The sequence below is a fragment of the Pipra filicauda genome, unplaced genomic scaffold (genome assembly GCF_003945595.2).
Source record: "Pipra filicauda isolate LSUMZ 115617 unplaced genomic scaffold, ASM394559v2 scaffold91_size2508729_pilon, whole genome shotgun sequence".
NCBI lineage: Eukaryota > Metazoa > Chordata > Aves > Passeriformes > Pipridae > Pipra > Pipra filicauda.
This window is the reverse complement of record NW_024105109.1, coordinates 2,408,460-2,434,577: the sequence shown is the minus strand read 5'-3', so window position 1 is coordinate 2,434,577 and position 26,118 is coordinate 2,408,460. Positions and strand designations below refer to the sequence as shown.

The 26,118-nt window shown below is 38.5% G+C and overlaps 3 protein-coding genes across 8 annotated transcripts in view; 1 reads left to right on the top strand and 2 right to left on the bottom strand.

The window, feature by feature from the left end:
- Window positions 1–19,042, bottom strand: part of NEK11 (NIMA related kinase 11) — an 85,655-nt gene extending 66,613 nt beyond the window's left edge. For 3 of the 4 annotated variants that reach the window (XM_027733327.2, XM_039391240.1, XM_027733328.2), the window contains exons 1-3: window positions 18,837–19,042; window positions 15,432–15,687; window positions 2,191–2,356 (exon numbers count right to left, since the gene is read on the bottom strand). In XM_027733327.2, the coding sequence (XP_027589128.1) occupies window positions 2,191–2,356; window positions 15,432–15,601 (336 nt within the window). In that variant the 5' untranslated portion in view covers window positions 15,602–15,687; window positions 18,837–19,042. Of the gene's footprint in view, window positions 1–2,190; window positions 2,357–15,431; window positions 15,688–18,836 lie in introns of those variants that run through there. The other variant, XM_027733329.2, reaches the window with a different exon arrangement.
- A 212-nt stretch (window positions 19,043–19,254) lies between these two features.
- On the top strand, window positions 19,255–24,541 carry ASTE1 (asteroid homolog 1). Its single transcript, XM_027733326.2, has 4 exons — window positions 19,255–20,600; window positions 22,527–22,737; window positions 23,713–23,899; window positions 24,177–24,541. The coding sequence occupies exons 1-4, from the start codon at window positions 19,287–19,289 to the stop codon at window positions 24,469–24,471; spliced, it is 2,007 nt and encodes a 668-aa protein (XP_027589127.1). The 5' UTR covers window positions 19,255–19,286; the 3' UTR covers window positions 24,472–24,541.
- The window catches only part of ATP2C1 (ATPase secretory pathway Ca2+ transporting 1), a 68,822-nt gene continuing 66,921 nt past the window's right edge, over window positions 24,218–26,118 (bottom strand). For all 3 annotated transcript variants that reach the window (XM_027733316.2, XM_039391238.1, XM_039391239.1), the window contains 2 exons: window positions 25,536–25,686; window positions 24,218–24,356 (listed from right to left, as the gene is read on the bottom strand). In XM_027733316.2, the coding sequence (XP_027589117.1) occupies window positions 25,576–25,686 (111 nt within the window). In that variant the 3' untranslated portion in view covers window positions 24,218–24,356; window positions 25,536–25,575. The remainder of the gene's footprint in view (window positions 24,357–25,535; window positions 25,687–26,118) is intronic.

Below are 26,118 nucleotides of genomic sequence, written 5' to 3'. Positions count from 1 at the left end.
CTTTTTTTTTTCTTTCACAGGACAAGTATAGCATGGGGCAGCTGCATTGGAGGCTCACTCTATGCTACTCATGCAAGAATGAAGAAATTACCCTGGCTAATGAGTAAGTCACAGTACTTTGGAGAAAGCGGAGTAAGGCTCAGAGGGCAGTTCTGTTTCCATGCCAACTTAATGTCTGTTCTTTGTTTTGAGTCTGCCCAAGAGTACCAATTACTGCCAATCTGGTAATTATTCTATGCACGAGAAACTGAATGCACCAGACTTCCAAACAACATCATGTAGCAAAACATTTTTCTCATTCTCAATTTATGCATGGTTTAACCAGGCATCTTTTATGTCAAAAGACCCAAATCCCACCACATACAAAGGCGGGTTATAGGTAAGCAAATACAAAAGTATACCTCCTGAAAATACTCCCACTAAAATAGGAAAGAAACTTCATAGCACTGTTTGCAGCTCTGCTTTATACCTTTCTTGCCTGAACACTTGATGAAATATATTGTAATTGCTTAAATACAATCATACCACACAATGTGTCCTTTTGGAAAAAGTCAGAAGCGCATCCTATTGTGCCAATATCATTCTGATGTGACCCAGACTCAAAACTGAAGAGATTCAGTGCATAGCCAGTGAACCTATTTCCCCCTCCTTCATTTGACTTGCTTTAATACATTCTCATGCGTTTGAGTATATGATTCCCAGATCCTAGGGTAACTCAGTACCAAAAGGTTTTCATGCAGGGTAGTTTATACTGCCTGAATAAAAATCCAAACCTCCAAGGAGTGATGGTTGTGACTACTCTAGTGATTGCTATCATGCTCTTTTTTATTCACCTATAACTTTATTCTGCATGAACAACAAAAAAAAAAGAAAAGAGAGGAAAATCAGTGGACAAAAGCCATATAATGCTGCTGAAATAGGCTCCTTTATTCCTACATGTTCAACTTATCTGGTGTTGGGCCACTTTGTACCGTCGGTAGAGAGAAAATGATGAGTGTATGGGAATAGCTGGACAGTTAGAATAATCCTTCAGCTCTGAGCTCTGGATTTCCTCAAAGAGTTGGTAATACTCTCAAGCCTCAGCTGTCAGACATTCAGGGAATGACACAAAGAGCTTCTGCATGGGTGTTAAAATAATATGTAAACAAATATTCAGATCGCATCACAGAATTGAACATTTCAGATTTAAATTTTAAAAATCCCAGCAATAAACAGGCATCTTACTGTCATCATACAAAGTTTCTAAGGAAGAAATAACTGTCAGGAACCTTACTTGTTTAATTATTCTCACCAAAGCCAAGTTCTTGAAGAAACATGATTAATTAAGTCAAGTCTGATTTGTGAACAGGCAAACCAGTACCATAAAGATCATTAGCTTCCAAAGCATTTCAGCATGTCTAGCAGAGCACAGCTGAAGAGTTTGCTTCACAGTTTCATAAAAGATCACTTCATGTATGACAGATTTATGTTTTTGAAGAGCACATCTATATTTAATACAAAGTAGGCACTTGTTTTACATAAACTCCTAAAAAGCTGGCTTAAATATGTTTAAATTCTTATTTTAAAGCCTTAAGACAGATTTCAGCCATATGCTTTTAAACCAAATGCTGGAGTTAAAAAATGAATAGTAACAATACTGTAATACATCCTGGTTTAATATTTGTTTTATCCACTACATTCTGGTCTTTGACTTACACTATTTTTCATTTCATAAAGCCAATGTTGCTACCAATCTCATCAACCATGTGATCAAGCTTAAGTTTCTTGTAATCACCCCAAATGACAAGTGAGTTTTCCCTTCCTCATTTATATCACATTTCATACCATGCTCCCAAACTCCCAATCTCATCCTCTTACCTATCAGTAGTACACACGTGATACAACCTTTCTGAGTTCTCCCACAGATGTGTTATATATCTTCATTTAAGTCTTCCTTGTAATACTGATTATAACACACAAAATGAACTTAGACTTAAAATTACCTATTTGCTCTTCTCTGGTTTGTTTTTCTACGAGCTATGAGTCTCACTTCAGTGCCTAACATGGCTTATCTGAAATACACCTAACAAGTAGCAGGTGATACCATAAGTAACAAATAAAGCCTAAAATTCAAACTAAAACATTTTTTAAAATGGCTTCTTAGAAGACCCTACCTTAATTGCCAGATTTTGTTAAATTTTTGAGTCTCACCTCACAATATTCAGTGATGATGCAGAAACTATCTCGCTCCACAAAGCTTGCATAAAATTTCACAATGGTTGGATGGTCTAATTTGGAGAGTAGTTGTGCTTCCAGATTTGCTTCAACTGTTTCATTAGGCTTTAGGTCTCCAACAGAGATTTCCTTTAGGACTTTTCTAGAGGAAAAAAGAAATATTTATATTAATAAAACCAGAAAAATACAAAACCACGTACTGTTAAAAATCCCATCATAATTTCTTCAAGTGCAAAATAATAACATTAACGAAATACCTGGCAATACGAGATGATGAGGCAAATATAGGTAAACAAAGAGAATGAATTACAAATCAAGTAAATACGCCAGTCATCATAGAGATTAAGCAACATATTAAAAATACTGTTTTGAAATATTTCTCCCACTAATTCCCTACTGCACAGTTTACTTTATGACATGTTTTCAGTGCTATGGATTACTACACAATAATAAACATAAATAAAAAATCAAATCTAAGTGATTTCAAACCCACTCAGAGCATATGTTCAAGATTCATATATGAAATAATGAGTAGTAAGAAACTTCTTTTGCAGCTTCTGCCAAAGTCTCTTCATGGAGGCATGAGAAAAATCACACAGAATAGTATTTTTGTGACTGTTTTTACGGTGATAAACTCAGGATGTCATTTTTTTTTCTAAAGATCAGTCTGTTCACCTAAATACCTAAGTGAAAAGCGCAAACCTGGATTTGTGGATGAAATCTAATTCTACTGTTTCAGTGAACTCTGCTTCTTTAGTATTTAATGTTTTTTTAGGGAAGCCCTAAATCCCCTGGAAAAGGCTGTAAAAATCTAGGGATTTTTCAGATTCTTCAACTTTAAGATATGAATGTGCCACAGGAAAATTTGTAGTTCAGACTTGTCTCTATACAGAACCTGGAGTAGAGCAGTTTACTGCCAACTTGACTTGGGAAAAACCCCTCAGTGGAGCACTGTGAGAACGCATATTTTGCTGAGATCTTCCTGATAAAATGTTTAAAAATGGCCACAGAACACCCCCCATTCCCATTTACTTTACCAGTTGCTGAGGAATGGATTACTGGACTTTGTCTGAAGGTGAGTTGGAGACTATCAGAAAATATCGTGGGTTTTTTTACTGAAACAAAGTGATGAATTTCCAAAAACTTCTGAATATGTGAAAGGTAAGTTTCACTGAAGGGAAGTCTTCACAGTGCTTTTAGAAATTTCCCCATTCAATACTACATGGTTGGAAAGTCACTGTAGTTAAACATGACAGCGATAAAACTACAGTAACTCACTTGATTTAAGGGAAAAAAAAAAGCTGTATTTCTTCATAAGAAAATTTCTTCCTAAATCTGAACAATCAGTTTCTGACTAACAATGCATGAATTTTTACATAAACTTGCCTAATCCCCATTTGGAAGTGTGCTGAAAAAACATGCCCTTTGATTTGTTTGCATCTCCACAGACAAGCTTCATTCTATGCAGACAGACAACATCTATGCAATCTTCTCATCTTAGCTGACACGGGAACATTACCCCTTCCTTCATATAAATTGTGTCACAGAACTGACAAACTAAATGAGTCCTTGTTAAACACCACTTAATACAAGTTTCTTGTGTACCCAAGAGAGTAATAAAAGCCTGATGTGCTGATGTGTAGGAATAACTTGTCATCAAAATCACTCAGTGATTTTGATGCTGTCATCAGCTGTCAGACAAGATGACAAGTGTTTTTTTATTTAAATTAATTCCCAAAAGAAGAAATCAAGAAAATACACTTCTTGTAAATAAGGTATTAGTTTTCTGCTACATAATTCTAATTCATATCTACAGTTGGAAGACATTTTCATCTAGAAAGAAAGTTTCTGTCATGCAATCGAGATTAAGTATATCTGCAGTGGTATATATGTGTAGTGTTTCAGTATGTAGGTAAGGTTTGATTTTAGTGCATTTAATATGAAGAATATAACAAGACTTCATGCTTTCTGCAAAGCTTTTGATAATATTTTAGCAAATACACTTCAAAATTTAAATTTAAATTTATTTATTATTATAAATTAATACAGAATACAGACACATATACAGATCATAGACCTGTTTAGGTTGGAAATAACCTTTAAGAACATCGAGTCCAACCACAAACCTCACACTGCCAATCTACCACTAAACCATGTCCCTAGAGATAATATGTCAGTGAACACACAATTAGAAAACTTTATTATAGAAATGCTAGCAGATATCTTAAATACAGAACAACAGCCTTTGGATTTTAACTGTGTGGAAAAAAACATAGCCTTGCAATTCAGTAATGCAGACACTCTTGGAACTTCATCTTGAACTGACCACAACTGAAAGAGTCTTGTAGTGAATGCATTTGCATCTTAGGAGTAAAAAACTACGTACATCCATCCATACTGAAGGAAGCTGATTCTGGCACAGGTAACAACATTTATCCCTTCAGAGTGAGAAAATAGCACAAGAGATAAGCCCACTTCCCAAATTACACAAAGCAGCAGCCCAGCCTCCACAGTGCCCCTGCCTCAGCCGCCTCACAGACGTTCTCTGCGAGCACCTTCTCTGGGAACATCTACTTTCATCAGCAAACCCTTGCTGGCTTGTATTGTCACGCTTTGAAAAGCAGCCATGCCAGCACACTTGGTCTGAAAGCGTGCTAACAGGGAGCAAATGGGGCTAAAGAGAACAAGCGTCAAACACTTAAAGCAAGAGAAAAACAAACATGAAGGTGGAATCCTTCAGAATAGGGACACACAGTGGGAATCCCTTTTTCAGCTTTACTAGTGACTGACAATGCACCACAGCAGTGTTTACCTCAGTCTATTTGCACTGATCTAAAATTAAATGTTTTACAACCCATCTGGTATTTGTTTACATCGATGACATACTTTATTATTATATGATTTGGTTTATTGGATCAAATGCAATTCTGAAAAGACAGCATTTCCCAGTTTATTGAGTAAACTGCAACATGAATTATTGACTAGGTATATTTGCTTGCTGCTAAGGAAGTACAAGAAATATAACTCTTTTAATGTCATTAATAAATAGGTCTGATAATATACTACAGAGAAGGTGTGATCTAGGAATATATGATCAAAATTAATTTATAATCAAACATAAACTTCATTTTACACAGGTAGCTGTTCAGTTAATTGCAGTTAATTATAATTTAATTTAATTTATTATTTCTGAGTTGCCAATGTGGAGAATTGTGACATCACCCATAACTGTGTACTATATTTCTATCCATGCTGACACTTGTAGGGCTACCTCTTCACCCTGGTAACTCCTCAGAACAAGGACCAGGTGCAATGCTGTAAAAATGCATCACCTCTCACTGGGCCTGTAGCTGGATCTGAAATTGGTCATAAACAATAAAATTAAAGGAGTGCCTGTCTAATCAACGATGTCTTCAATTCTACTTATCAAAGAGCAAACAGAGAAGGTATAGCGCTACAAATGGGGACCAAAATGAAGAAGAGGCGACACCCTTCACACAAAAGGTCTGCACAATAAGCTCCACAGTACTGAAACTGTATGGGAAATTTGGTAACAAAGACACCATCTGCCTACAGACAAGATGAAGTCACCCATCATTACTGCTTCTCAGTCAGCTGCTTTCTAGAATATCACACAGTTGATGATATTTGCATGTTACGGACAACAGTGTAGGTCTAAAATAATAATTTTAGATTTCTTTTTATAACTTCCACACTGAAATATTATATTATTAGAATCTATTTTTGATACATAGTCATGCTTATACTCAGCTGAAAGTCTCCTTTCTGTACAGTTTACATCTTGATATTACAGGATTCCTCTGATTTGACATTCCACTGTGCACATGGGATATTCCTTATATAAAGTAACTAGCCTGCTGTCAGGTGCTATAGTTTCCTCACGTTTCCTTTTAGACCTCTCATGTTTGCACTTTTGCACATCCAGCTTTCATTTACAATTAAGATACTTTACTGATTTTAAATATCACCCTATTTACTGGAATCTACTTTGCTCGCTTAAGTTGGTCTTCTAGTTCCACCGTAATCTTCAGCTGATCCTTACCTGTCATACATACAGCTATTCTGTTACTGGTAATCTTATCAGATTTCTCTCCCTGGTGTCAGGGACTGGCTTTCCCGCAGTTTACAGCTTAGCAACAAAAATTCAAATAGTCATTCTTTATAGTTTATCCATCATATTTGGAACACCAGTATCTGCATGCTCAGACTGTTTAAAGACATACATCTATCTGTTTGAGAAAGAAGAAGCTGGTGAAACCATGAAATACAAAAAGTCACCATACACAAATCAGTCCTACCGAAGAATACTTGGTTTTAGCTAAGGAAAGAAACACTCACAGTAAATTAACAGCACTTGGTTTCTGCGGGAAAATCAAGAAGATTACCACACTTCCAGTGAAAAGCAAATGATGAGTGCTGTTTGGTATTCCTCCTTACATATATATGTTTACTCATTAACCAAAACATTTCAAACCTAAGTATTAGTACATAACTTCTAAAATCAAATCTTGGGTTCCTTTTATCATTCCCTTGCCCACTATGGATTTACTAGTAAGGCATAAACCCATTTCAATCCTAAGTATTGCTTAGGATTAATCAAATGCTTCTTCTGTCATCCCCCTGAACATTATTGATTTACTAGTGAAGCCATAAAAGTGGTCAACAACTCCAAAACAGCCTATTCATGTCATTCATGAATATTCGTAAACATTGAGAACTAATCCCTGAGTTAACCACTAAGAATTCAACCACTATATGAGCACTGTAATATATGTAGATGGATTAAATATAATTTCATTTTCTGAATAAGCACTTTAACTAATTTAACCATGCTTAAATATCTTTGAATGGCAATGAGATTTCTTAAATTTGCAGGTGAAATGGATGATTCACTTTTCCATCATCAAGTCACAATTACAGCACTTAAAAATATTTTTCAAGATGCCAAATTTTCAAATGCTCTAACGTATGCACTAACACTGAACAGGCCAGGTCATGATGAAAACAGTTTATGGTTATTTGAAAATTAACAGTTCCTAATTAGAATCCCAAAGAAATGTAGAATATATTTTCTGGAACACAAAAGACAATACTGTTGAAATAAGTTAGCTTCAAGGAATAGAGCTTATATCATTTTCTTCTGCACTTAGCAAAGTCTCATATATACAAAGGAGCGTACATTTAACTATTTTTGGTCAACCATGTGACAATGTTGGAAAAAAATCTTTGGCTTGCCATCTACATCGATTAAAAGTAACAGAATAAAAGTGAACATTTATTAACAAAGGATGAATTTTCATCCAAAGACACATTTTTGAAACCTAAATATTTTTTTTTCCCAGAAAGAAATGGAAAAATAAAATGTAAATAAATTTATAGTCTATTCATATGTTTCAGCTCTAAATCACATACTAAGAGACTGTGATTGAACTGAAGAAATTTGTGTCTAAACAGGAGAATTATTAAAAATTATTATGAGGTACTGACTAAATACCTGTGAATATACTTATTTTTAGCAATACTTTATTTTTACATGTTGCATTATCACCATCTACTGTTCATTCAACCTTTTTTCTACAGTTTAGCTTTGTTCAAGAATGTAAATAAGTATCATGCTGCCACTAACGTAAGAGGAATTTTAGAGAGAAATCTGACAAGGACTAAATAATTTGTTTGTTTTCTTTATCTTTGAAGACTTAGTTCCATCAAACATCAAATCATCTAAACCAGGCATTTCTCCATTGCGATTTCATTACCCATACACTTCACTATTCACTACCCTCTTCTAATTAATGTTCCCCTAAAAAAAAAAAAAAAAAAAAAGGAGACACCATTACAGAACTAAAGATTGGATGCAGCATTTTGTTTTCAACCATTTTAATATAATTAAATGTCTCACAATTGCCATGTTGTAATTCTTCTTGCAGCCTTGGGCTACAGCATCTGCCAAAAACAATTTTCCTTCTATTGGAACTAGTCTGAATTTTTAAATTAGTCGTAATTGGAAATTTTGTAGAAAGGCCTTCATATCAACTGATCTATATTCATCAGTTCACAGAAAACAGGTTATTTTGAATAACAGGAGTTATGAAGGGAAACCAGACATACTAATAGTCACTGTAAGAATGCATTCCATAGAAATTAAACTAAAATATTTCCTAATGTAAAATTTAATTGGTTCTTTTGTGAATTTAAATATATTTGTAAGCAGAATTATGTTCCTTTCAATGTTGCAAGGATATTTATGTCAACTGTATTGTCCCTTCAGTGGAACTAATCCCCATAAGTAATATAAATACTAACTGCTGCAACTTTAATGAGAAAATGCACTTTTCCTACATGTCTCTTTCCATCAGTCATCTCCTTCAATGTTTATTTCTGATATGCATTCAAGTATCTATAGTACTTGAGGGGAGGGAAGAAAAAGATAAAAGCACAGTTTATAGCTTTACAAAAGCATGTTACTAAATAGTCTACAATCAAAGGCAAAGGGAATCAAGCAATGCTGAGGAAAATAACTGCAGATATAACATCCACCGTTAGATAAAAATATTTTAATACTTTTTAGCCCTCCCGAGTATGATACTGTGATCTTAATTATCAGTGAAACATGTGCAATTCAAAAATGAAGCAACTAACCAGCAATATTGAAAAGTTATTTTAGAACACATGAAGGACACATCATTGATGTTAAGAGAAACAGTGAACTAGGAATTATATTTGCTAATACATCACATAAGTATAACCCAAAGAACATAGAAAAAAAATAGGGAAAAATTCACTGACTGTCCAGCAAATCCACAATTCCCCTCACTGCATCACTTTTCTCATTACAGTGTACTGAATGCAATGAAGAACTGGAAGCTCACTCTGCATGGAAGAAGTTACAACATCCTTGATGCTGACAAAAGAAAACAACTTGCCAACAAGGTTAACTTGTGAGAAGATACAGTAGACAGCCATATTCAAATATTTCAATAACATACAGTATCTTTGAGGTAGGTGGCCACAGTTCAACCCAAAGTAATAATACTGCACCTCTCCATTTTCTTATTAAAGCTAGCTTACAAATGCATAAAAACTAAACATCAGTTTCAAAAAATGAATGAGGCAGAAGTGATCTCAAGGCATTTGCTTAATTACAAAATCATTAAATTCTTTCTCTGCCATTCACCTCAAAGAAAGGTAATTCACCAATAATGCCTTAAGCACAACTCTCCACCGAAATGAAAGCGCTACTTGTAAACAATTCTCGAAATAATGAACACAACCATCAGCACCACTCACTGCCTGCACATCAGATCAGAATGTGTTGAGTGCTGCAGCACCGAGCTCCCCGGAGCTCAGCTCTGTGAGGAATGAGATTTATTGTAAACTCAAGTAATATTTCCTTTAAGGCACTCTGCCTCCCACTCACATATATTAAATTCCTAGTTAGAATCCACCCCAGTCAAATGGACAAATCCCAATGAAAATGAAAAAGTAGGCTACTCAGTCAAAAAAAGGTATACTAGAAGGAGAGCAGTTAAAAAAAAAAAAAAAAAAGAGAAAAGAAAACCCAATAACAATACAACCAAAGTTCATAAAGATGACTAAGCAGATGTAAAACTTGTATTAGACATTGCTGCAGAGGATTTCACAGACATCCGTGTTACACAAGCTGAGCAAAGGGTCTCGACATGTTCCAATAATCACCTTTTGATTTCAAAGAAGCCACAGAATGTCAGGTTTTATGCTTTTTGATAATGAGGGAACTAGAAATTTTAACAAAGTAATTGCCTGTGCAAAGGGCTACATCATGGCCGTGGCTTTAAATTGCCAAATCCATCCCCAGCATGGGCAGGGTAAAATCTTGTATCTGTGCTCCGTGCCAAGCTACCCTGCAGCCCCCACTGGAGGTTTATATAGCACAAAAAATTTCCAAACTTTCTTACCCTGAGCTCTAAATAAATCATCCCAGGGTCAGATAGTCCATTTCTTGGACTCCTATGTGTTGCAATGATAAATTCTGCTACCAATTTTAGCAGAACATTCCTATGCAAAGATGCAGGTGTGTGTATGTTTCTGTGGTTTTGTGATAGCTGTGTAAAAGCATAGCTTTACTGGAGAGAGGAATGCAGAACTGTTGTGGGCTCTAACAGCAGCTCCTGCCTTCTGCACCCATGTTGTACTTCGGCGCTGTCACAGTCCCACTGCAAGGCAGGACTGCAGGTCCTTCACTCCACGGTCTGAAAGCCTGGAGGAGCTCTACTGTGCAGGAAAAGCTGGGCACTGACAGTGATGCAGGAGGTAGGGACTAGAGATCTGCTTTGGATGAATCTGGGGTTATCAAACTTGTCTCTGAACCAGTATCGGTCTGCACCAGAAATTATCTGAAACAATTGTGGCCATATCTAGAACTGCCTGCTAATCTTGAAACAAAACATTTACAGTTTCACTCCCTGGCAACCTCCATTTGCAGGCGTACTCTTAAAATCAGACACAAGTGCATCAGCCACTGCTACAGAGGTTTCAGCAAGGACTTGGACACTTAGCTCTAAGTCTTGACTCTCATAGCATTGCTCACAGAATATGAAAGTCACGCTTGGCCACTCAAGTGGAAAGCTCATGAAGGCTAATTCCTCAAACTGCTCTAGCTAAATCCACAAGGCCTCTCTGTCAGTGCTACTATCATCTCTTATTTGGGGCCAAGCATGACTGTATACCTCAGCAGCCATGGCAGCTCTGCTGACGCACAGCAGCTGACCCTACACGAAGCAGCACAGGACGTGTGGTTGAAGCAAGGGATGGTTTGCTAAGAAAAGCTTATTTTAAAATTAGCAGCAATCAAAGAAGGTCCTACAGGAAATGCACCTTTGATTAGTTTTCAAGGAGATCATGAATATCTATTCACAAATCTAAGATGTCCTGATGGATTCCAGTTTTAATTTCTAGTTTTTGTTATTAAATGAGGGAGAAGAAAAAAGGAAAGCAGTGCAATTAGATGAACATGCACATGACAAACTGGTAGGGAGTAATTTGCTACTGTTTTAATCAATTCAGTAGCGAATGACCATTCCCTTGGAATACCTTCAGAGAAGCAAACAGGCAGCAAACACAAGAATTTGACAACACAGCAATCTGCTGATTGTTGCTTGGATATTCATAAGTTACAAATCCCTTCCACCTTTAGATTTTATTTCATTTGTTATAAGAAGTCATAAATAATTGAAAGTCACATGATGAATTATTCAGCTAAGTGCACAGTTTCCAAGGAATCATAGCATGAGTCTGGATTAACGCTCTAATGCAAGTCAGATGCAGAAGTTGAGCTGACACCCCACAGTTACCACACAGTAGAGCAGTCCAGGGAGTTTGGCACTTGCCAGCGTGTGCTTTCCACCACAGGGACGCGTAAGTACCTTGTGAATATTTATGAACGAGAAGTCCCTATTGCCTACTGTGTACTTCAGCTGCTTGCCCATACAAGGTTATGAATTAGCAGAACCTAACCCAGAGCTTCCCTTGGCACAATTGATTAGGACATTCATTATCTCTAAGTGATGGCACTGTCCTTCAAGATTACTGCTGAACTTAAATCTCTTTAAGATTTAACCATAATTACCTGTAAGAATTAGCTGATAAGTTACTCAGGGGGACTGGGATAGAAGCGCCTGCAGGGACTACTGTTTTTTGTAAAAATGCTGGTACAATCCTGCTACTTTCTCTACACAAATCAAGTAATCTAACTATTTTGTGTAGGTCTAGGTCCATGATGTTTAGAAACAAATAAATATCAAATAATACACAAACCAAGGCATCCTGTGTAAACTGGAACTAAGCAGCTTGCTTTTGTACAGATGTGTCTCTTGCATCTAACTGAATTTAGGGTCTAAGACAATATAAATTCTGACTATAGTTTCTTCCAAAACTGGAGAAAATTGATAATCTCTCTCCTGTGTAGATTGTCTAGTACATGAGAAACTTCATTCACAGTGAAGACCCTCCCAGGTTCTGGCCCTTCTCTTTTGAGGGCATTGATTTTGGTCTCCACTCTGCTGTCTGTTTTCAAGTTGCAGCGACTTCTGAGATATTTAACCCTCTATCATATTCTATGAGAATCATCCCAACAGTATCAAAAGCTCTTGTAGAAGATGTTCAGTGAAAGAATAACCTACTACACAAACATGGAAGACAGAAGTCATCTTCCCTAGCCATAAATCTGAAATGAAAAACTTGCACTTTTCTTTTTAGGAAATTGTCGTGAAACTCTGAAAAGTTATTAATCACGTCTACACTAAGCAGATACCTCAAAATGAGGTAATCGCAATCCTTAAATCTAACAGCCAGTCTGAAATAACCCCAAGGTGGCACCATCTCAATCCAGAATACTAATCACTGGTTCGGTTTTCTCCCTCTCTACCATGGATAATATTGAACCATAGAATATCCTAAGCTGGAAGGGACCCACAAGGGTCATCTTGTGCAACTCCTGGCTCTGCACAGAATAGCCCCGAGAATCACACCATGTATCTGAGAGCACTGTCCAAATAGTTCTTGAACTCTGGCAGGCTTGGTGTTATGACCACTTCCCTAGGGAGCCTCTTCCAGTGTTCAACCACTCTCTGAGGGAAGAACCTTTTCCTCATATCCAATCCAAACCCCCCATGACACAGTTTCATGGCATTCCCTTGGGTCCTGTCACTGGTCACCACAGCAAAGAGATCAGTGTCTGCCCCTCTGCTTCCCCTCATAAAAAAGTTTAGACTGCAATGAGTTCTCCCCTCAGTCTCCTCTTCTCCAGGTTGAACAAACCAAGTGATCTCAGCCACTCCTCATACAACTCCCCCTCTTGACCCTTCACCATCTTCCTGGCCCTAAAAATACTTGGAAATATACCTTGGAAAAACATAAACACAATCAATACAAACAGAAAACCTATTGTTCACTAAACTTACACAGGATCAGGAACTAAGCAAGCACATTTGAGAATATACAAGGACTTGCAACCATTATTTTCTAAAGGAAAACAGAATTCCTTGACACAAGATGTGTTGTATGACTAGGGATTTTCTTAGCTTAGACAGTCGGGAAGTCAGTAATCCCATCCATACACAGAACTGGAGATAAGCATGAAGCAGGCATGTACTTCTTAGAGAGGTGGGCATTGCTGGCCTGAGCAGCTCTGAGCTATATGTGAAGTAAGTCTGTTAACTTGAGGCATGCCCCAAAAAATCAATCCTCTCTCCCTTCCAGATGAAGCAACTCACTCACTACAGATATGATCCTAGAGGGGTAGCAAAGTACAAGGCATGACCCAAAACTATTTCTAGAATCATGCAAAAGCTTTGCTGAGCATATATGAAATTACATGATAACCATTGTTAGTCTCTGCCTTAGCTTATTCTGTAGATGGTGCACTAATGGAAAACTGAAAAGATATCCCTGAATGGCTTCTGTACCAATATCCAAGATGTCACCTTTCTTGGGAATTTGTTTCCTTATTATTTATTCCTATTCTTTTTATTTCTTCCTATTCACAGTGCTTCAGACTAGAGCAATTTTCAGGAAACTGTGGCTGAGTTCATGCTGTACATAATATTTGTCTCAACACGTTCTAGATCATCACCAAAACAATAAAAATAGACTTCTAATTCTGCTGAGGTCACAATTGCATTGTTTGGGGTTTGTTCTGTCAAAATGCCTTCAGAGCTGTATTAAGCACTTGCTCTTTTTAAAGAGTAAGAGCCATAGCCACCTAAATTTTCATTCAAAAGTATATATATAACAGAAGCAGTAAATATACAGTTCCATAACAGATTATTTTCTGATTTGAAAGTAGCATTGAGAATGTGATTTCCAGCATATTTTACCATCTAAAACCAGTATTTATAAATAGAAGAAAGTGACTACATTCCAGCTCATTATGCTACCTGCGTTTTCAAGTTCACCTGCGACAGTATTTGTGCCATCTATTGGCACAGACGTGATGGAAATTTGAGGGGATCCGCTCGCCATTCTACTTTCGAGGCGCCGAAGGAATGAACTGTGATACGCGAGCACCACCTAGTGATCGATGGCTGAACTAGAGCACCACATCAGCAATTGGGCTTGTTAAATACTGTTGTATTTGTATTGTACTGGGGTCACAAAAAGACACTGATTAAAAAAAAAAAATGTCACTTGATATTCGGTCTCTGTCCTGAAGGTAGCAGAGGACACACTCAGACTCATCCCTAACAAAACACAGACATGAAATGCTGCAGGCAGTGAATGTTTGCTCAAGGTAATCACTCAGAATTCTTAAGAAAAAAATATAGAAATAGCTACTTAAAGGATAAGTGCATATTCCTTGGTTTTGAGGTTTGGCAGCTTGTGCTATAGCAGCAAATGTGTGAAGACCCACATTTCACTATGCTGTTAATATTCTAAGAATGCGTGCAGTAACAGCTGATTACTGAAGCATTAAAAACAAAACCATCATGTTCATGAAGACAGATAAGCATTGGACGAAAGGCAAATGCCCAGCACATCAGTAAGTGTTCCATAAAAAAAAGAACTTCAAGAACTGAGTTCATTTATAAATTACAAAGACCTCAGAAATAAACTATACAATCATATTATACACACATATATTAAGTATTGACATAATTATGAAATGATAACTTATAAATTATAAACCTTTAAGCCTTTAGCAAACAGTTTTGTTACAAAGAAGAAGAGGAACTTTGTGAAAATGGGTATGTACCTTTGCCCTGCTTCTTGTCAGGACAGTGATAAAATTTACCTTGGTTCTATGTAAACGCAAGAGTCTTCTCTGCAGTTAATCTTACATTAGCAACCTGTCCAAGATATGACACTGAGAAATAGGTATGTTACATATATTTTTACTAGTTTTATTATTTTTTAACAAAGCTTCAGAGGTGTACATCAATATGAAGATAAGGGTCTGACTTTTTTTATCTGTTTCTACTCTCACCATGCACAAACAAATGAAAAATGGCTTAGATAAACTATATTAAACAAAACCAGATTGAGTTGGAATGTTGAGTCAGCATAAAATCTGCTTTTACCTTATATCCTCACTAAAGTTAAACAGTTAAGGCTGCAGTGTAACACCAAACTGAGAGATGAGACACAAATACAAAGAAAAACATCCACAGTGCAAGAAACATGTTGCAAAATTTTTATTTAAAGCATGTGAAGGCTTTACTTACAATTCTTCTCCTTGTTTTGCTTTTCTGTCAGAAACCAAATACACACTTCCAAAGCTCCCATTGCCAAGTTTCCTCTGAATAGTGTATCTTCTTGCAATCGCTCCATCTCGGCAAGCAGAATTAAATCTGGCAACAGCGACATGCTTAGCAGTTTCTTGAAATTTCAGCATTTCTCAGTGTAGCAAAAACTACACAAATTTCTCTAGAATGTAGCTTTCAAATCCCTTTACTCTTCTATGGATGTTCACAGAAATCACTTGAAACAGAAAAAAAATTGATTTGTCAACATATTACTCTTACTAAACTTTTAATTTAATTCTATGGCAGCGCTTACAGTGCTTAGGTGGCACCAAACCACAAGTTAAGTAGAATTGCTAGCTGTTAAGCTCTGGGCAGCAGACTTGATAACCAAACTACAGATACTGTAGATGTGACATAGTCAGTCTCCCTCTAAAACAACCTTAAATTAACTCACTGAACTGACATGCAGGTGCTTATTGAAAAGCTCAGGTGCTTTTTGCAATGACAACTACAGCTGTATTTCACCTGACAATTCCCCTAGATATGGCAACTCTTCCTCAACATCTGTCTTTATACCACCACAGTACCTGACACCAAAAATATCTGTGTTCCAGGATAAAAGTTTCAAGATTTTTGTATATACTGAAGCATAACCTCCATCCATAATTTGAGTTCACTCCCATCAACAACTCCTAAGCTGTTTTATCTGTTCTTTCACTTATCCGTCAGATTTCACCATCTGTTTCAGTGCTGACCTCACAGCTCTCTGTGATTCAGTGATATCTTCTGCAAATTAGAGTTTTGCAAGCCTACGAGACTTTCAATATAACCCAATCCTTCCAAAAGTTCTTAATTTCTCCTCTGCCGTGTCCTTTCATGACCCACCTCTAACAATCTAGCTTTGGTTTGGAGTTCTTGTCTAATTGAAGTCCTAATTCTACAAACAGAGGGACTGCAAAGGCAAACCTCTAGTGTGTCTATGGTTTTCAATAACTGAACATGAGTTTAGAGTAACTTTGTTTACTCAACCTTCCTCATTGTAGATGATAAAGGGTAGGTGTTTCACTGCATATAATACAACAATATTGCTTTCATTACCTTGTCTTTATATAATGCTACTTGAGTCATTTATGCCTGAGGATCCTTTGGAACAAATAAAGATATTGCAAGATCAGTGTTAATACTACTATCTGTCAGCACTGCCTGAGCTGCAATGCAGCATGCCCTCACTAGGCTTGTTCACCATTTCATTTTAAGGTGAAGGCAAGCACATAAAAATGCACTCATTTTGTTATTGTTTTGGAAGAACAAAGACAAACTGTTTCACTTTAAAAGTTATATAACTTTAGGTTCCAAGTCACTGGTTTCTCTTCCAAACAAATGCAGAGCCTAAATTAAGATTACAAATTTGTATCTTGCAACAACAAACTCTGAGAGTGTGTGTGTGTGTATGTGCAAGAACCTATTTTAATACCCATCTGCTGACCTGCTGTCACACTGTGCCCAAAAGCCTGACATTGCACTGTCACTATGCTATGAAACAGATAAACTTTAGTTACTACAAGACATATTAATAATGCAAATTCTGTATGTTTTTTGAACTAAAGCACTCCTAATATTTTTTCTTTATTCTCTTTCAGATAGCAACGCTGACAAAAATTTTGAAATGCAAATGCTAAAGAAAAGAATGTCAGCTTTCTCTGAAATCTGTCTGAAGAAACATAAACGGGTCACACTGAGGTGTGGAGAAGGAGAGGGCAGGAAGATGAACTCCATAAAATACTACACTGCCAATTCTAGAAAGTTTACATAATATTTTCATTTACTATTTTCCTAGTTGCTGTTTTATGCATGCCTTCATAAATGCCTTTTGAAATAACTACGCTTAGAAAAAGTGCTGAGCTATCTATACCTATTTTTCAAGAGAAGAGTCACTTAGCACAGCTCACCTTCAAATTTTCATTCTTCCTTGGGCCCTAGGAATATATCACAATCCTTTACACCACAATATCACGCTTAAGATCAAGTAGCCCATTGAATGTAACTTCTGTGCTTTCTTATAATGCCTCTCACCACCTACTCTATGCTTCAATTCCCCTCTCTATATAATAATAGTAACTTTGTGAAATGCTTTGATATCTACTGCTGAATAGTGTCATAAGGCAGGAGACAGTGATTGCCATTGGGGCATCACGGGCACATTTTAGTGGCACAGAAAGGGTGGATTGAAAGAAATACCCTGTATGAGTCAATAGACTGACTCAGCTATAAGACTGACTGATACTTCAAGAAGTGCATGTACCAGTAGCCTCTCCTACCTCACTCAAACCTTTAGCCCAACCTTCCTTGTAGTTCCCACCAGTGTCCACCTTCTCCCACTGAGCAGGTATTTCCCAAGCAGCAGCATCAATTGTTTCATTAAAGTTCAGAACAACTAAAGATAACTCAAAAAAAACCAATTCCTCAGCTCCCTTTTCCTCAAAAATCCCAGTACACCCTATTCAGTAACACTGGTAAACATTTATGTTCTAAATTTTGTCCCACCCACCCACCATCACCAAGTCCCATCCCAGAGTCTGGCAGACTGCTGATGCCAACCAAAATAATGCAATGACGTTTTCTGGATCACTTTTTTAAAAAAATACTTTCTTCCTTGGCTAGAGTTAAATCTCCCTTTTTGAGCTGTAAGCTAAAAGAAAGTTGTTGTTTAGGGTTTCATAGTTCCGCCTACACATGCTAAGCACAAAGCACCTCAACTTCTTCCCTTTCTTAGTTTATTTAAGAAAGATTAACCTTCTGGTTTCTTTAGCAACAGCTAACATACTCTGACACTTTCTGCTTCCAAGATAAGCAGGTTTTCTTTTTATTCCATAAGAACCACTGTGCTACATCAACATTTGCCACCTCCCACCACCTGCAGCACAAATTCCAGAGTTTTTATATTTAAGCTCTAAATAGTCTCAGTACTTACTACTTTGATTTTTTTTTTTCCTGCCAGTGACTTCACTGGCCCGCTCCTTTAAATGTTTTGGAAAATAAAAAACCCCAAGATTTTCCTTGTTTTTTCTTTTGTTAAAAAACAAAAAAACCCCAAACCAAACAAAAACACTTCTTAATGCTAACTCCACTATTATTTTCGGCAACATCTTTATAAACTTACCCAAGCCTAAAGTAACATAATCTCATTTGGCTCAGTTTTTTACTGAGAGTTTTTTATCCAGAGAAAGGATAATTAAGATTTTATTAGCAGTGCCGGTAGCAAAGGAGTTTGAGGGTGATGGTAAAACAAGGTCAAATGTACTCGACTATCAAAGAAGATATTTAGTATCTGACGCACATTCGGGAAGCCGAGATTCCCTAGGATAACCTGAGAGATGTTATTACCTTGTTAAAAAACCGTGTGAGACTCAAAACGCACGTTCCGAGGGTCGCCCGGCTCCCCTCACACAGAGGGGTGACGGCGGCGTGCCCTCACTCCGTCCCCTTTCCTCACCCCTCTGGGACAGGTGGGACTGCTCGGGACCCACGAGCAGGTATCCCACCTTCCCCACCGCTTCCTGCCGATTCAGCGCCCGGCCCCGACGGCTGGAACTACGATCCCTCTGGGTCCTCCGACTCCTTTCGGGCCGCCGCGGGGCAGGCAGAGCGCCGGAGAGACAGAGCCCCCCCGCCCCGCCGCGCCCCTCGCCCGGCGCGCAGCGCTGTGTTTGCGGCTCCGTCGCTAGGAGACGGCGCGCACGCGCCCGACAGCGGGCGGGCGGGAGGAGAGAGGAAAAGGAAGCGGATCTGGGAGCGGAGGGCTCCGCGTGTCGCTCCTGCACCGCTTCCGGCGCAATGGGCGTCCAGGGTCTGACGGGCTTCGTGGAGGAGCGCGGCGTGTTCTTCACCGAGCTGCGGGTGCGGGACACCAAGCTGGTCATCGACGGCAGCAGCCTCTACCACCGCCTCTGCTTCGCCCCCGCCGCCGACTTCCGACGCGGCGGCGACTACGGCGCCTTCGCCGCGGCCGTGCGCGACTTCTTCGGCATCCTGCGGTCCTGCCGCGTCGCCCCGTTCGTGGTGCTGGACGGCGGGCGCGGCGCCGAGGACAGGAAGCTGCCCACGCTGCGGGGCCGCGCCGCCGAGCAGCTGCGGGCGGCGCACGGGCTGTCCCGCGGGGCCGGCGGCTGCCTGGCGCCGCTGCTGACCCGCGAAGCCTTCGTGCAGGCGCTGGGCCGGCTCGGCGTGCCCTTCGTGCAGTGCTTCGCCGAGGCCGACCGGGAGATCGCCGCGCTGGCTAACAGCTGGGGCTGCCCCGTCCTCTCCCTCGACAGCGACTTCTGCGTCTTCGACCTGGCAGGCGGGTACTGCCCGCTGTCCCACTTCCAGTGGGAGAGCGTGTGCGCCGGGGAGGGGCCGCAGGGATGCTACGTGCCCGCGCGCTGCTACTCCGTGGAGCGGTTCTGCAGGCACTTCGGCCGCCTGAACAAGAGCCTGCTCCCGCTCTTCGCCGTCATGAACGGGAACGACTACATGGACCTGGCAGCTCTGGAGGCGTTCTACAGCAAGGTCCGCCTGCCGAGGGGCTGCGCGGCGGGGAAGGGCGGGAAGCACCTCCGCCTCCAGGGGCTCCTGAACTGGCTGTCGCAGTTTGCAGAGCCCACCGAGGCCGTCGAGAATGTGCTGAAATACCTTAAGAAACATCAGAGGGAAGAAATAAGGGAGCTTCTGTGCACTTCAATGGAGGATTACACTCCGTCTGACGTGAATCTTGAAGACTTCTTTCAGAATGGAAGGTACGAATGCGAGGCTGCCAGGAAAGCAGACGTACCACAGTGGATACTTGATGCTTTGGCAAAAGGTAAGCTGGCCCCATTCATCATAAATGCCCTGATACTAAGAAGTACCTTCCTCCGCGTTCAGGTGGAGAACATGCAGAGACCGAGCGCTCATAGCGCAGCTTTGCCCATCCGACAAGTTATCTATGGACTGCTCCTGAGAGTACCTCAAAATAATGAAGCTGCTTCTCCAAGTAAGCAGACCCACGAGCTGCCCGTTGTATGTGAATTCGACAGGTGCCAAAAGACAATTAAAAAAACATTTGTTCAAGCAGCAAGCCTACCCACAGATTTTTGTGATGATCGTTTTCCTTTGGACAAGTTAATGGAGGTAAATGGTTGTCACAACAGATCACGGTTAACAGTGTTTCACGAGTGACAAAAGTAGTTGGGACTCATGGTTGCCAGCTGGTCGCTAAAGGTGATGTCTGAACTAAGCCACCTCAGTAAGTAACTACTTCCTACAGAGGTACCTGTGATATTTAAGAAGCTACATAGATTGTCTTTATCTCCTTCTCTTCCTGCCTCCCTTCAAGTGCACCAAGATAAAGGATATGAAAAGTTACTGTTTGTATATGCAGTACTCCCTAAATTTTCTATTCTAGGCCTTTATTTCATCCTATGGATTTTGTTACACTAATACTTGCTTTTATAATGATAGGAAGGAACTCATGTCATTTAGAAAAGTCCAATTTAACACTACAAAACCTACTTTGTATTTGATCAAGCTATGGATGTGTCAGAGCAATGTTCTGAAACAAAATCTGACCCATGCCTTTTTCTAAAAATCATTATTATTTCATGTGTGCATCTTGCAGCTGCCCAGCAGTTTTACCTCCCCCAAGTATGCTCCTGCTAAAGTGAATCCCTACTGCTTGCCAGACAGAGCAGAGGAGCACCTGAAAAACAGCTGGAACCAAAGGAAAGTTGTACTAGGCTAGTTCCCATCACCAGTAGGAATTCTGTATATTTAAATTCTAACGATTAAGACTGTAATTCTTGCCGTGTTGGAAAGTAATCTCCCGTTCCCGAAGTTGTGTAATAGGTTTTGTATGCAGTAATTTCTGCAACATCTAGAAATACAGTCTGTGTCTTTAAATTCTGCATAGTTCATCCTCTATCCATTCTGGTATTCAGATCAACTGTTAACACGTTTCTGTGTGTGGCCAGTGCTGGATGTTTTTATCACTTGCTGGTGGCTATTTTGGAAAGGAACCGAGTCTATCACTGCTATGCCCATTAAATGCTACAGACAGCTATGGATCCAAAGGCCTACTACATACAGGTTATTTTATGCAGGTTATTGGTACAGGCCTTTTAAACGAGCATTATGAAACACTTAAGATTTTGAAAAATCATGTTTTGGGATTATAAGAGACAGTAATGACACCTTACTTTGACCTTGGTATGTGTGCTCTTTGCTTAATGGATTTGAGCTTCTGCTATTACAGCTTTCCTTACTAAATATATGGAAATTATCAATTCAACAGGAGGTAAAAGAAGAAATGTTATTCTGCATTGAAAGTGCTCTAGACAAAACTGACTTCAGTTTCTCTTCTGCCATGGGGATGTCTGCCTGAGAGTAGGCAAAACAATCCTAATCAGGGCTTACAAAGCATTTGAATTACAGTTGAACAGCCTGCTGCGATTCTACTGCATGCATGAAGTTAGGGGCACAGTTTATAACATTTAACTTCCAGAAGTTAAATGGCACAACAAAGAGGGAACATGTGCTAGGAATTAATACACTGCAGGTGAAAAATGCAAGCTTCACACTTAGATTTCACTGTGATTATAGGTAAGCGCGTTTTCAACATATTAAAACAGAGATCACCATTACATCTTACAGTGCAAGGATAACTTCTAAGAATTAAGGTTTTATATATATATACATATATATATATGTTTTCCATAATTTTAATGCATTATGGTTACAAGATTTCCAAACAAGTTATGGAATATATGGAATATATAAAGATATGAAGACTTTGAAACCTCTCAAAATCTCACCTCATGCAATTCTAAAAGATTACTTTTATCTTTCTACCTGACATTTAATGGTCTAGTTCTTAAAGTTTTAAGTAATATTTAAAAATATTTCCTGTTCGGAATATCTATGAAATTTAAATATTTTTTATCAAAAATCTGAAGTGCTAGCTAGTTTAACCAGAAATGTATTTGCCTTTTGGAAATTGCTCACAACAAATAAAGTCTCTTACCTTTATTTTTCCACTCCAATTTTTAAATTTATTTTCAGATGTCCACGTCATGCCGTCAGATGCTTTTGCTAGAGACTCTAGGAGTGAAAATGAGTTTCCTAGAATCTATCCCAAATCACTTACAACTCCCTGTTGCTGTAACATGTTACTGGATACGTTGTTCAGAACCAAAAGTTAAGTTGCATCAATTAAAGGCTTTACTTCTAATGATAGTATCTGGAGAACTGCACAGGATAAACGATGATCCAGGTATGTCTCCAAAGAATACAATTTCAGGTGTTCAGCTACTACAAAAATCTGTACCATAATTAATTTTTCCCGCTTACGGTAAGGTGTCCAAATTTAAATGAATTAGCACTGATTTACACTATATTCTGAGGTGTCACATTCTCTGCATTGATATGTGCAGAGAAATAGTGCTAACCCTCAATACAACATTTTATATAGGTAAAAAACAGTACTTTGCTACCTTGTAAAATTAATTTGCATTTATAAACGCTTTTTTTAGGACTAAATATTAATTTAGATATAAAAGTTACAAAAAATAAGCTTAACATCCTTGTGCATCCTACTATTGAAGCATTCCATTTTTTTTTTTCCTCTGAGTTTTTCTAAAATCATCTGTACTTAATAATGCTGAGTTGCTCGGGTACACTTTATCTACCTGTGAATTGCAAATTTGAAAGTACTAAATTAATCACAGAAATTGCTTCAGTAATATTTATGCCTATTAGAGTTATGGTGACATGTGCTCCAGCAGTCCTTCATTTGATGGCAAAGATGATGCATGCCAGGGTTATGCAGTTTCTTTAGGTTCTAGTTTATGGAAACCAGGCTGACAGGTTTCCAAGTGGGTTGGAGTGAGATGGGAATCTTGTTTGGATTTGCTCACACAGAATTACAGCATCAACTGGATTGGGAAAGACCTCTGAGATAATCAAGTCCACCTTGGTAATGGTAGACTTGATCCCCTCACAGCCCAGTCTGGCAAATTACCTAACAAACAGAATTCCTGACTTCACAATTCTCATGGATATTCATACTTGAATTTTTACACAATGTTATGTCTTAAAATCAAGTTTGACCCATTTGAAAACATTACAAATGCTTCCTGAATTAGAACCAGAGGTGTGAAGACCCTATACATAGCAGATATCTTTTGTACTGTTCACAGCAGAACATTTATTTCCATGTCATTTTTTATTTATAACCTATATCCCACAGTCTTACGTGCTGAAGATGACAGTATTGCATATAACGAATTTCTAAAATGGAAGGAAAAGAAATTGCAAAATACCGACTTTGATTTAGATGCTGCACACAGTTTTTGCCAGTGGCAGTGCTGTCTTCAGATGGGATTGTATCTCAACCAGCTACTTTGCACTCCTCTCTCTGAGCCAGACCTAAGTAGGTAAGGATGTTTCAGAGATCTGCTTTCCACACAAGCCCCTGATGGAATATGTTCACATGTTGTTTTATTTTGTGTCAAACTCCTTTGGCCAGTTGTCCTACATTTGAACTCCCTTCTTTAAAGCAGTTAATACAGAGAAAAATACTCTGTAGCACAGGTGTCCCTTAGGCGTTGACTGTTGGATACTGTATGCATTTGTGTTGTTTCATTAAGCAACATGTTTCTGTACCTGTCAAAATGCAATTCTAAATGAAGATTCTCTCCTTCCTTTGAGCAGGCTTTACACTGGGACCCTTGTACACAGACTGTATCAAGAGCTTAAATCAACACCTTCAGTGGAAAATCTGTTTATTTTATCTCCAAAAATGACTCAGCTTTATCTGCTTTTGTTAAATGCAGTGGAGTCAACTGTATCTCCAGAATTCTTTCAGAAGACAACCAAGACTAGATCAGACTCCTGTAAGAAGAAGAAAGCATCTAATAAGAAAAGAACAGCCACCAAGTGTGCAACACCAGAAAATCTCCATTTTTGCAGTGTTAATAGGTTTGCATCATTGGAAGTGGATGACTGAAAGCATTAGTCCTAGAATAAATTCTAATGCCATGCTGATGAAAGAAATTACATTAAAATATGTGACCATATTGGAATTTGCTCTGCTGTTTTCACAAAAGATCCTGATTCAATCTTTACCAAAAATCTTGCTTCAGGGGATTTTTTATTCATCTTTTGTAACTTATATTCATATAAAAGGGATGCTATATAAAAGCTGTGTTTTGTTTTTCTTTAAAGTATCAGTCTAATTGAAAATGAGAGCAAAGCTGTTCAGCATTTCAGAGCTGGACTATTTTTGAAGAATTCTTTTCCTGCACATTTATAGTTGGCTCTGCCCCATATCTCTGAACACTTCTCCTTTCCAAAAAATCCAAAAGTTTGTGTTTGAGGAGCACAGTGATTGTAGTCTTACAGATGCGAATTGAAATGGAAATTGCCAAGTTTAAAAATATTGTAAAATCAGCCTTTACACATAGAGTGCTTGTACTTTGAGGGAGAGCTATCTTTACTCGGTGACAACTGAGTATTATAGGTACTGACTGTACTCAGGGACACACTTCAGGTTCTGTTCCTCCTCCTCCCCTGTGACATGGTTAAACAAAGAGTTACACGCACACACAAAGCTGTCACATGGGAGCAAGTTTCTGAAGGTTTGCTAATTCCAAGTAATTGTCACAGTAATTGTGTACAATCTTCTGCCATTAACAAACTGTTGTCACTCTTTCTATAATGCCTACACCAAAACAGCAGACTTGTTTTGACTCCCCTGATGTACTCTAATTACTTGACAAACCCTTACTATCAACGTGGTAATACTGAAAAACAATTTACAATTAACAAGCAAAATCCTACATCATCAGTATTTCTCAGTGCTTTGCATTAGCAAACTTTTCAGCATATTTAATCAATTTACATAAATGCTTTTCTTATAAAACTATTGGTTTACCAGTGTCTTCCCCACATAAAATCTAATTACTACATTTCTGGTTTTTTCTCCTCAAGAATCCACATACCTTTTCTTACATTTAGGAAAATTTTTCCTACATTTCCACCTTTCACGATTAAAGTGTTCCCATTACTTACCAGAATTCAAATTTGCTTCTTGCGTTGTCTGCTCAAGTTTTCAGTCCTGCTTATGCTCCCTATCACATCTGTTCACATGGAAGTAACTCACTAGATCTTGGGACTTACAGGAAAGATCTCTGACACCATGCAGCTGAATCTCGACACTGCCCTAATATAGTCAATAAGAAAAGAATAAATCTATAAGATGTTACATTAATGAGAAAACTGGTTTTGAGATACAGTCTCATGTATCTCAAGATTGCTTTCAGTACAAAAGCTGCTACTTACTAAACTACCAGCAGATGGCAGCTACACTCAACCACACCGCAAGTTACCAGAACTTCACCACCTATTTCTAAATAGATTTCTATTTGCAGCAGCCTGCAGCATCGCATCTCCATCAGACAATTTTAAATAAAAGTTGAAAGGGATTAAATTTAAAAATCTTGATTTTACTAACTAAAACTTAAATCTTTAATTGTCCAAATCATCCTCTGATCCATTATGATCCCATGTGTTTTATTTTACCAAGCTTGTAATTCCTTACAGTTCTTCATCATCAGAAATAGTCACATGTAAAATAAGTCCTAAGTATAAAAAT

Bases quoted from the DNA above. Each gene is read 5' to 3' on its own strand.
- ASTE1 (XM_027733326.2), top strand. From the start codon at position 19,287: ATGGGCGTCCAGGGTCTGACGGGCTTCGTGGAGGAGCGCGGCGTGTTC. The intron at 22,738-23,712 runs GTATGTCTCCAA...TATATCCCACAG, and splicing joins CAGGATAAACGATGATCCAG to TCTTACGTGCTGAAGATGAC. The intron at 23,900-24,176 runs GTAAGGATGTTT...TCCTTTGAGCAG, and splicing joins TCTGAGCCAGACCTAAGTAG to GCTTTACACTGGGACCCTTG.